This window comes from Nymphalis io, chromosome 16, assembly GCF_905147045.1.
Source record: "Nymphalis io chromosome 16, ilAglIoxx1.1, whole genome shotgun sequence".
NCBI lineage: Eukaryota > Metazoa > Arthropoda > Insecta > Lepidoptera > Nymphalidae > Nymphalis > Nymphalis io.
This window is the reverse complement of record NC_065903.1, coordinates 10,700,399-10,712,455: the sequence shown is the minus strand read 5'-3', so window position 1 is coordinate 10,712,455 and position 12,057 is coordinate 10,700,399. Positions and strand designations below refer to the sequence as shown.

Below are 12,057 nucleotides of genomic sequence, written 5' to 3'. Positions count from 1 at the left end.
TAATATAATTAATAATATAACTATAAAAAATGATAATGATGATCTTTATCGAATTTATAGTTATTATATTATGGGACTAGTCCACAAATTCAAAGTCGCTCAGCGTGCTATGGAGCGAGCTATGCTCGGAGTATCTTTGAAGGATAAGATCAGAAATGAGATTATCCGGAAAAGAACCGGAGTCACCGACATAGCTTGCAAAATTAGCAGGCTGAAGTGGCAGTGGGCTGGTCACGTATGTCGTAGGACCGATGGCCGTTGGAGCAGACGAGTCCTAGAGTGGAGACCGCGAATCGGCAAGCGCAGCGTAGGGCGCCCTCCAGCCAGGTGGACCGACGATCTTAAGAAGGTGGCGGGCACCAACTGGATGCCCTGACGACACCTTGGGAGAGGCCTATGTTCAGCAGTGGACAACGATTGGCTGTTGATTGATTGATTGATATATAATATAGTTGATCGCCGAATCTAAATCTAAACTGTCATTAAATCCACAGAAATGTACTTATATAATTTTTGGTACTATATATAGCTTGCTCAAATGGGATTTCTATAGATGGTCAGTCCTTAGCAGATTCTAAGCTAGTGAGGAATCTTGGGGTGAAGTTTGATGGGTTATTACGTTTACAAGAACACATATCATCTGTTACATATGAATATTAGACTTCACTCGTAATGATCAACAAGCTTAGACCTTGCGAACCTTGAAATACTTCTTATAATAATTCAGTTTATGGTGTAATTTTTAGCCGTTTTCAAGATTACCTCAGACAAACAGACAGACTGACGAATTAAAAAAAATATTGTGTTGATTTTGGTAACTCGCAAATAGCCATATTAATTTTAAGAGTTATTTTGAATTTGTATAGATATAAAGATGAAATATTCTCCTTGTCCTAGAAATGAAAAAACTTTTTTTTTGTTATTTTAGTAATGTACATGTTTGTATATTATTTTAGCCTATTTTGCGTGATGTGAAATCGTTTTAAATAGAACATTTTAATTTTTAAGTAATTTTATCTCTTTTTAACATTTACTTTTTTTTATAGAGAATAGGAACGCGGACGAGCATATGGGCCACCTGATGGTAAGTGGTCACCAACGCCCATAGACATTGGCATTGTAAGAAATGTTAACCATCGCTTACATCACCAATGCGCCACCAACCTTGGGAACTAAGATGTTATGTCCCTTGTGCCTGTAATTACACTGGCTCACTCACCCCTCAAACCGGAACACAACAATACCAAGTACTGTTATTTTGCGGTAGAATATCTGATGAGTGGGTGGTACCTACCCAGACGAGCTTGCACAAAGCTCTACCACCAGTAAGTACTGTATGAGTTTCACCTTTTACTGCATAAAATGAAACGCTTATGTTGGCAGCAAATGTACAAGGCGTAGACAGAAAAGCAGCTTAGCTGAGGTTACGACCTTTTCACCAAACTGTCAAAATCATATTGTTTCTCTTTTATTTTATTTTTTATGTTTTGTGCTTTTATTCTGTTTTTTTTTTTTTTTTTGAGAAGTACCTTATTATTAATATTTATTATTATCAAATGGTGAATACCTGAACTGCTGTTAGGATTGACTATTGGGGAAGAATAATCTAAATTTAGTAAGTATTGCCAGTGTAAACATCCGTAAGTTAGTACAGACAGAAAAATTTAAAGCACATCCGAATTAACATCAAATTATATATATCAGCGAACCAGTCCACCCAGCACAGTAAGAATCTTAGAAGGAGCTCCTAGCTTTCCGGGAGATGGTAAACACTGGCAACTTCCTGACTACCACTGAGAATTTCTTCACAGAAACTCAATACCTTTTACAGACCAGACCAGAGTTTTGAGAACCCAGTAAGACATACACGGCAGTGAGCTAATACAGACAAATCTGCAACATCTAAGCTAAATATTTACATACATACGAAAAACGAAACCGGTGTGAATGCGTAACAGCCATATAGTTGTAAATATTAGCAAAAGATTTTAAAATATGCACAAGAACAGGTTTTGATTAATCGTAGTCTAGTATGCAAAATGTTTAATGTTAAATTAATAAAAAAAGAGGAAAAGATCGAATAATCTTGTTTATAGAATAATCTATTTTCTCTTTTATGTTGCGTTATAATGAAACTTTGATATTGTTACAACAGTATTACGTTATCTTGTGTTCGACTATGAACGAAAACTTGAAAAATCCCTCACCTTTCATAGAGACAAATGCCTTTATATATCAATCAACCCACATCCTAGCAAACTTGGGGATTAAGTCAATTTAAGTCCTAAATGAGTTTTCTTAATGAAAGAGTGGACCTAAAGCCAATAACAGAATATTTGGCATTGATATTATCTAATGTAGAATAGCAGCTTACATTAAAATAATAAGTTAATGTAGCCCACATTAAAATAATAAGTTGTCACCACATTAAATAACACTGGCTGTGTAAGAGATATCAATCATTTCATTCACCATTTATGTGCCAACCATATGGTGTTATATCCCTTAAAAATCAGGATATAACCATATGGGGTTGGCATTTGATTGATTCTTTCAAAAAACGCCTTTCAAAAATTCACCGCAACACAAATGATTGCTGTTAAGAACAAGAAAAATTGATGAGTGGGTTGTACCTACCCAAACGGGCTCGCACATATTTCCAACATACATAAGTCTACAATTACATATCTAAAAACTAATTACTTACCGCCTCCCAGCTTAGGATAGAACTTTCGACGGCACTGATCCACATATCGCCGGCGCCCGCGCTCACGTCCCCCGCGCAGCGCCGCCCGCTTTCTTCCGTATTCGAATGCTAAAACAAACAAAAAATAAATAAACTTCTACACTATATTGAATAACACTTAAAAACAGTTAAGAGCTTCAGTATGCTATTTACATTATACCAAAATAAGAATTATTATTAGTCCCAAGGTCATTTTATCTGAAACACCAAATTCATTTTAACTGAATGTGAGCTAATTTGAAGATATTTATACACAGCTCAAACATACTATTTACCTTACCTTTACAGTTCCATTATATGGGAATTCGAAGTTCATAAACGAATGTTTACATACATGTTTTCTTATATCGCAAGATCCATAAATACTTTGGCCTTGGACTATAAATAAAATAATTCGCAAGAAATCAAGGCCAATCAATAACTAAACAATGTTTAATTATTTATTTTTGAAATATAATTTATAACACAATTAAATTCAATGTTTTTTTTTTTACTAAAATCAAGCAATCTATCAAACAAAAAAGCATACCCCTTTTATTTTATAAACAAAATATAATATAATCTTTATTATTTTGTCCTATTAATTAAGTATATTACTTTATTTTAGTTAAGATTAGTTATAATTAAACCAGTTAATTTAAATTATTATATAAAACTGGATTTAATTATAAATTAAAATATTTAAAATTTACCTTTAAATAAATTGACAGATTATCCTAAGAATTTTAAAAATAATATAGTATGCAAATATATTCTTTATAAACATACACACATAAAGACTTCCATCTCTAGCTTTATAACATAAATAGAGATATGTTAATAAAATATAATAGCTACATTTCAACCTGACCTATTAGAATTTGGAGGTCAAAATTGCTAAAATTAATGGCTACATTTCAACCTGACCTATTAGTGTTTGGAGGTCAAAATTGCATAATGTATTTTAAAACAGTATCACACATATTTTCAAACATTTTAGGACTGCTGGTAATACAATCATAATTTAATTCCTAATACAAACATTATTAGAAGCAGTTTCAAGAAATGTATTTGGCAATTTTATATATTTTATATTATTTTATTGATGTTTATATTGAATAAATTATAACTAAATGTGTTGTCGAATGGGACGGTGTTAGTAGCTATGACACAATTTTATACTATTGTAAACCGTAACAGCCTGTGAATGTCCCACTGCTGGGCTAAAGGCCTCCTCTCCTCTTTTTGATGAGAAGGTTTGGAGCTTATTCCACCACGCTGCTCCAATGCGGGTTGGTAGAATTCACATGTGGCAGAATTTCAGTGAAATTAGACACATGCAGGTTTCCTCACGATGTTTTCCCTCACCGTAAAGCACGAGATGAATTATAATCACAAATTAAGCACATGAAAATTCAGTGGTGCTTGCCCGGGTTTGAACCCACGATCATCGGTTAAGATTCACGCGTTCTTACCACTGGGCCATCTCGGCTTTTTATTATACTATTGTAGTATTGTCGTATATATTGTTTGTGATATGTAGGTATTAATTGTTTGGGAAAAAAAAACTAGAATTCACATAAAAAATTAAATATTTGATAAGCTTGTTTATAAAAAGTTTATATTATTAACTATTATAAGGGTTTGGAATTATTAATTATAATAGAATGATCAATATTTTAAGTAATTCTAAGGCAAAATAAATAAAATATTTAATGCCTTTTTTCCAGATCATATTCTAATGTCATCTATAATATAAACAAGGATTCTAAAAGATCTAAATATATGTGCCCCATTTACACCTGTGCAATGCTAAATTAAGAGCAGAGACGAAATAATTAGCTGACTAATACAGCTATTTCAATAACTAAAGGTACTTCATGTGACTTATTAACCGTAATAATATAAAAATAATGTTATATGTCTTTTACCTTTAAAATGTAGCTAAAATTGGTATACCTACCAACCTACCTACTACCTTTTTTTTATCTTAACTGTCCTACATTTTTATTTATATTTATTCAATGTATTTATATAATATATTTAGTAAATACCAGCTTAAACAATTTTTAGAGACCCAAAGACAATTTTTTTTTTTTAATAACTGGAACTGATCACGATAATTAATGATTATTAATCAGTAGTGCTGTAAAATATTAGTTTGATAGATAGACTAAGAAAATTATTATTTTACAACAAAGGAGGATTCCTGTCAAGTCGAACATATAACATATATCATATCAAATTGGTAAAATAATCCCCTGTAACAGATTATATGAGAACAGTTTTTCCATATTGTTTTATTTTAATAATTATATATTTGGAGATTTGAGCTTTATAATTAAAACATAGAATAAAAAGCAAATATGTATTGTTAATAATATGAAATTGTTAAACTATTATAGATTTATTATTATAGATTCTCTAGTAGAAATTGTATTATTCATAGCAATCGTGGTTAATATAACTCTCGTGCAGTGAAAGTGAATACAACGACAGCACGAAAAATGTTAAAACAGACAGGCATCGAAAAAAAACGTACACTCTATGCATAGTGACAACGTACTATGTAAATTTTAGTGGACTAAGTTGGTAGAAAAATCTAGGTCGGTAAAACCGTAGTATACGACGTTAAGCCGCAATTATATTCAACATACGACCGGTGAATTAAAGTTCATTTATAAAACACTGTATTATTACTATATACCATGGAATAAAGCTTCTTCGTATAAGCCAAAAGAGACTAATACTAAGCATTAATGAATCAATAACATCTGGATGGTACACAAACAAAATCAATAATTTTAACAACTTAAATCACAAACCAGGCTGGCGGTATCCTGACTGTCTAGTGAATACTTGTCAGTTTCTTTCGTTTGATGGTCAGAGAAATTCTCATATTTATGCGTGGGACTGCTTTTCATCTTTCACAAAATGCCCTGGAGCTTTAAGCCTCGAAAGACATTGTCTCACTTTAAAAGACAACACAAAGCTCGAACGATCGCGAAGACACTAATGACAACTTGACAAGCATGAAACACTACAAAATGTAAAATGACGTACCCATATGACAGAGAGAGAAATAGAAATGTCAAGACGTTCGGTTATACACACTGGTATAATAATGAATATAGTTTTAATACAATTTGTCGGTCAAACTATACGATCAAGTAATAATATTAAACTGATCTTTTTGCATTGACATGCAATAATGAACAAAATAATTATACTGTTTTGATCCTTCAGATTCTTGCAATTTGCTTTGAGGTTATCATCGTACGTCCGACGTCGCTAGTTTAATATCAATGTAATAATTTTTCTTTTTCCTTATAGGCTCTGATTAGAAATCTCATATCATATTATATGGACATAATACTGTTTCTGATTTATACATGTTTTGTCAAAACTATCTGATTAATAATTCGAAAATATTAAAACAACTTACTTTTGTACTCCTTGTATCTGTATCCCATAATTGAAGTTTTGTGTATTCAGTTCCATCATTTTTATTACGACGAAACATCTGCATGCATTAGGTATACGTTTTCTTTAGCACGAAACTGACATTCAATTATTTAACACCATTTTCTGTAATAGTCTAACCACGTCAATGTGTCACGGCTTTTGTGCGACACGAATTGTCATAAAATTATTTTTGTTGAATAAGCAAGCTAGTCTAAAACTGCTAACTAGCTTGAATTGATTAAATAGTATATTTACATCTACGTTAAAGCGGGAATCATGACAAACGTGTTATTCTTTATCGAGGCATGCAAACGACACGCTTATCTTCGTCACGAATTACGCAATGAGCTGATAACGAGCTGTCATTATTTTACATTACCAATAAAATTTCAGATTTCAACAAAAGATAAAGGGATTAAAAATACATATGTGAGTAAAATCATTAATAATTATTTTAATCATTGTATAATTGTACAATGGAAAATGGTATCAGCAAATGTTTAGAATAAGATAAAAAAAAATAATAAAAAAAAAACAAAGTTTATCTAACATGATTTTATTTAAATATTCCTATTAAAATAATAATTTACACAACAGGTTTTTTAAGCTTTCAGGCCTTCTTGTAAGCCGAACCCAGGGCCTGTTGGTTCTTCAGTTAAAGATGTTAGCCCACCAAGAGGTTCTGCTGCATACCTTCCACTCCTAAAATTATAATATAGTACTGGTATTAATTTTAATAAGATTTTTTACATTTTATTTTTTACCATTTAAGGGCTAAATTCCCTTTAAAAAATAATTACAATCGACAGGAGAACAATGTTGCAAGGAGACTTAAATATTGTATCCAAATAAGTCCAAGAAATGTCTATAAATGTAAAAATAGCTCGGGTTTCAACGAAATCGTGAAGCAGTGATGAAATAATTATTTATGTGTAATTTTTTATCTGGTAATATTTTAATATGTCAATCAGTAGCAGAATTTAACAAGTCATACCTTGGTCCAGGCTTGGGTTTTTCATCTCTCTTTAGCTTCTCAATTATCTCTTTAGTATCCTCAACTGTTAAGTCTTCCTGAAAAGCAAAATTATGTTATATAATCTGTTTTTGTTTTCCCGTTTGCATTATAAGAATTTAACATAACAACTTTTATATATACTGGAATAAAGTTATCTCATAATTATGCCAACCCAATATCAATCTAATGATGCTTAAGCTTTTATTATTAATTAAACATAATATTACAGCTATGGTGTGGTAATCTAACTAAAACTTATGTACAACATGTATGAGAGTCATAAGGTGTATTATGATGAAAAAAGTGTATTGTACTCCTTAGTTTTACTGCTAGAACATTAATACCTTAAGATAATATTATACATATTATAATAGTAATAAATAATAGTAATAAATAATAGTAGGGAGGCCGAATAGAATAGTTAAATAAAACGATAGTTACATATACTCCAGTATACATTATGGTGAGCTCAAAAGTGTAAAATTTATATAAATTTAAAAAAAAAAAATTTTTGAACAATAGAGTTTCCTGAAGTAAAAGATTTTTTTTTTTGCATGCTATTTATCTGTGTATTTTATTTGTTTGAGTGTTTTTAACGTTTTTCTTCGCTAAAGTTCATATTTTCAGACAATCCCTCCAAATAATCGTAAAAAAAGATTAGGGGTCAGCATGACTAGTGCATCAAGCTGAACTGATTTAATAATAAAAAGTCATCATGTATTTTCAACACGCCCTATTCTCAGTCTTTAATTTCCCTTAACTATATATAATTTCCCCCCAATGAAAATTAGACAAGCTCTTATATATTTTCCCTCATTTTTTAGTCTATAGTCCATCTCCAGTGGAAACTGGTAGATTAACCCCTATCATCAGAAATAAGTAAGGCATATAGACTATTAATATCTGATGAGCTAGAGTATTTCAATGTGTCATTTTCAATGCCTATAGACGCTCTCCCTACCAGAGTAAGGATATAAATAATAATATAACTTTCTTTCTTTATCTATTCTTCATCTTATCTTCATCCCTATTTTCATCCACATGTCACTCAAGTCAAACATTAACGTCGTGGTCCCCCCTGTCAATTAAATCTAGGTTTATTAATATTCTACCCACTAGGTAATTCGTTTTCTGACCGACTGAGCTAGTAATTGACGCAGTGTACAATTTCAATTCAATTAATTATTGACATTAATATGTATTTGTGAATGTAATTGTACTTACAAAAGATGTCATTTAAAAATAGCCGAACAATGCCATTTATGTCTATTTATGTAAATCCATATTGCATAAATGCCATTCAGAATAACACATTGCTTTTGTTAGTCTACACTACAACAACATTTCGTTAACTGTCGTTAGCTGTCACCAAGTAACCACAAACTTGTGTCAAAATATAATAATAATAATATCCTGGGACATTTTTCACACACGGTCATCTGATCCCAAATTAAGCTTGTACAAAGCTTGTGCTATGGAAACCAGACAAATGATATACTACATATACTACTTTTCTTTTATAAATATATATTTATATAATTACACCCAGACTAAGGGCAAACAGACATGTTCATGCACACAAATGTCTGTCCTGGGTGGGAATCGAACCCACAACTTTCGGCGTGAAAGGCAAGTATCTACCAACCACGCCAACCGGCTCGTCAGAAAATATTTTATAAAAATACTTAATTGAATATCATAATCATTTTTAAAACCAACAAAACAAATAAAACTTTTTTAAATGCCTTAACTTTTATCTTGCTTTCTTAATTACAAATGATTATAATAAAATAATATGTATAAAGATATTCTATTTGACTATTCGTACAGCAAGCAGAGCAGGACAACGAAAAAATTTAAGCAATATTCTAAAATAAATAATATAACGATTACTGATTACTTACATAATAATCGTCATTAACTTGAACCATAGGTGCATTGACACATGCACCTAGACACTCCACCTGTGATAACAGAATATATCTTTTAGCACTATTGAATGATTAAAAACGTGTAAATAATGTTAAATAGAATCAAACAATAATTGTCAATATTTATATAACTAATAATAAAAATAATATTCCTTATTGAATAGACAGTATACTATTGTACCGAGATGGCCCAGTGGTAAGAACGCGTGAATTTTAACCGATGATCGTGGGTTCAAACCCGGGCAAGCACCACTGAATTTTCATGTGCTTAATTTGATTATAATTCATCTCGTGCTTTACGGTGAAGGAAAACATCGTGATGAAACCTGCATGTGTCTAATTTCTCTGAAATTCTGCCACATATGTATTCCACCAACCCGCATTGGAGCAGCGTGGTGGAATAAGCTCCAAACCTTCTCCTCAAAAAGAGGAGAGGAGGCCTTTAGCCCAGCTGTGAGACGTTCACAGGCTGTTACGGTTACGGAATAGACATTAATTTTCTGTTTATTTCATTTCTTTCTTTTGATGAGGTTCTGATTGATTGTGATCAAGCAGTTGCTTGGGATATTATTATAAGAATAGTTATTCTTAATGGAAACTAGCCAACTGCACATAAGAAATTGTGTGTGTGCAAATGAAACTATATTCTTTCATCTTATAATATAATGGAATGGCAATCAGAAGCAATACATAATAGGATAGATTACATGCTTTCTGAAATTAAGAACTGCTACTGAGAATAACTTGACAGAAAAATCAAATTTCTTTTTTTTCATCCAATCAAGACACGCAACCAAGACCTCAGAATATTCAGCACTTCAGAGAGTACAATATAAAGGTATTAAAAATATGTGATCAGGTTGGTCCCTATTACATAGGGATATACATATTTTTACCTAACCTCAGATACTGAGAATTTTCCACAAGGGCTGTTTCCTCCAACTTCACAGCCGGTCGCTTCTTTGATAGCATTAAGTACTGCATCAGAACCCCTTAACCAGCAAGGTGTTGTTGTACACACTTGCACATGGTACTTGCCTATGGGTCTCCTGGAAACAGAAAATACACAATTCAGAAAATTTTAATATATAATATTACACTTTTTCAATAATATATTTATTTTTACGATACTCATTCTCAACGAGACTGAGATGGCCCAGTGGCTACAATCAATCATACATCGTATGAATCAACCGAAGATGACGGGTTCAAGCCCGGACAAACTTCACTGAATTTTCATGTGCTTAATTTGTTCTTATGATTGATCTTGTGTCAGTGGAGAAAGAAACTTATGTAAGGAAACCTGCGATTTTTGCAGAATTAACTAAAGTTAGCCTTATAGGTAATGGCCATTCTTTACTTATGGGCCATATTGGAGATAACCAACCTTGGGAACTAAAATGTCACATCCCCTATGTCTGTAGCTATATAGCTGACAAAAAAGTGCTTTTAATTATAATTAATAAATGACAATAAATCTATCACCTAAGGCAATTTAGTTAAGCACAAACATTGCTCTTTCTGTCATCTTTAGTTTGACATTCCAAAGTAGAATCAAAAGTATTTGTAGTAACTTTAAGTTTTGTAGGTAATAATAAGACTTACCTAATAAACATGGTATAGAAGGTAGCTACTTCATATACCCTCATGCGGGGAAGATTTAATAGTTCAGCTACCTTATGCATTGCAGATATTGGGAGCCAACCACCATTTTGACGCTGAGCCAAGTCTAATAAAGGAATCATAGCCCCTCGTTTGTGACCTTCAGGATATATAGCTAAGAGAGCCTCAGCACGCTGAAAGTTTGTTTTTATTAAATTGAAGCAAAATAATTAAAAAAATGTGTATTTTTTTATCTAATAATGAGTTAAACAAAATATTTTTGACGTCTTTATCATGTTCTTAATTTCAAATTATATTTCAAGAAGAAAAGTTAAATCATATTCTAAACAAATGACTGTCAAAATTTACCTTCTTATTTTCGGGTGTAAATTCAAAGGGAATACTTGAATTATCTTCAGGGGTGTCTCGGTGCACATATAGGCTATCATGTTGTAAATTTGCTGTTGTCTGGAGCGCTCTGGACGATGCTCGCCACTGAAAATCCACAAATTGCGGATAAATATTTTTGATTTCAGAACTGTCACATTGATATTATGTAATTTAATTATTAACAAAACATGCTATTGTAAAAATATTAATCATCAAAAACACCTACCAAACCTTGAACTCCAGACCTGAGGCTGGATAACATGATTATTATGATATTAATATAATTATTTGTATTGCGAAACACTGTTCGCGAACAACCCCACAAAATTAATTTACGATCTGTCGATGAAAACGTTCAGAAACTTGTTATTACGCACAGTCCGCAGAGTGCAGACTATGCAAGATGAATACAGATAATGTAACTAGTTAAGTAAAAGTATTGAAATAATACTATTTAAAATTGCATCTTTTTATATGTTTTGTACAATTAGATTTGTTAATATGTGTTATATTTTATTTATTACATACACTTAAGTTTTGCTATTATTTATTAATTTTTCAAAGTTTGTTTAGACTTAAAACGATAACACCTGTTATTATTTAAAAGCAAATAGTCTGATTGCACAACAAAATGATAAAGTAAGGCAGGAGTCCTAAGCTCAATACTTTTTCTTGGTTAAATTTTTTATATTTTATAACTTACTTTTCATTGTCATTATTTAGATGTTCCACAATAGTATTGGAATCTAATAAAACATTAATATTATACTAAGGTATGTCATGCAGTTCTAACGGGTATTTAAATACCTGTAATTAAAAGTTTTAATGCAATTTTGAAAGCATGAAATTTAAAAATATTTGGAAATACATGATAAATCGTCATATAATTAGGTTGATTAAACACAGTTATAATTGACTTAATCATTACT

The 12,057-nt window shown here is 31.4% G+C and overlaps 2 protein-coding genes across 5 annotated transcripts in view; both read right to left on the bottom strand.

Moving 5' to 3' along the window:
• Nucleotides 1-6,502, bottom strand: part of LOC126774286 (calcium-transporting ATPase type 2C member 1) — a 32,618-nt gene extending 26,116 nt beyond the window's left edge. For 3 of the 4 annotated variants that reach the window (XM_050495730.1, XM_050495732.1, XM_050495733.1), the window contains exons 1-2: nt 5,551-5,728; nt 2,708-2,815 (exon numbers count right to left, since the gene is read on the bottom strand). In XM_050495730.1, coding sequence (XP_050351687.1) covers nt 2,708-2,815; nt 5,551-5,649 — 207 coding nt within the window. In that variant the 5' untranslated portion in view covers nt 5,650-5,728. Of the gene's footprint in view, nt 1-2,707; nt 2,816-5,550; nt 5,729-6,170 lie in introns of those variants that run through there. The other variant, XM_050495731.1, reaches the window with a different exon arrangement.
• A 228-nt stretch (nt 6,503-6,730) lies between these two features.
• Nucleotides 6,731-11,510, bottom strand: LOC126774339 (NADH dehydrogenase [ubiquinone] flavoprotein 2, mitochondrial). The gene is made up of 7 exons (XM_050495819.1): nt 11,355-11,510; nt 11,108-11,233; nt 10,742-10,932; nt 10,038-10,185; nt 9,110-9,169; nt 7,185-7,261; nt 6,731-6,892 (listed from the first exon to the last, which is right to left on the bottom strand). The coding sequence occupies exons 1-7, from the start codon at nt 11,388-11,390 to the stop codon at nt 6,793-6,795; spliced, it is 738 nt and encodes a 245-aa protein (XP_050351776.1). The 5' UTR covers nt 11,391-11,510; the 3' UTR covers nt 6,731-6,792.
• Nucleotides 11,511-12,057: the final 547 nt, after the last annotated feature.

What these genes read in the sequence shown, in the direction of transcription:
- LOC126774339 (XM_050495819.1), bottom strand. Translation starts at nt 11,390, where the DNA reads ATGTTATCCAGCCTCAGGTCTGGAGTTCAAGGTTTG. An exon ending in TTCTATACCATGTTTATTAG is followed by an intron (nt 10,186 to 10,741) that starts GTAAGTCTTATT and finishes TTCTGTTTCCAG; the next exon opens with GAGACCCATAGGCAAGTACC. An exon ending in AAGTTAATGACGATTATTAT is followed by an intron (nt 7,262 to 9,109) that starts GTAAGTAATCAG and finishes TTTGCTTTTCAG; the next exon opens with GAAGACTTAACAGTTGAGGA.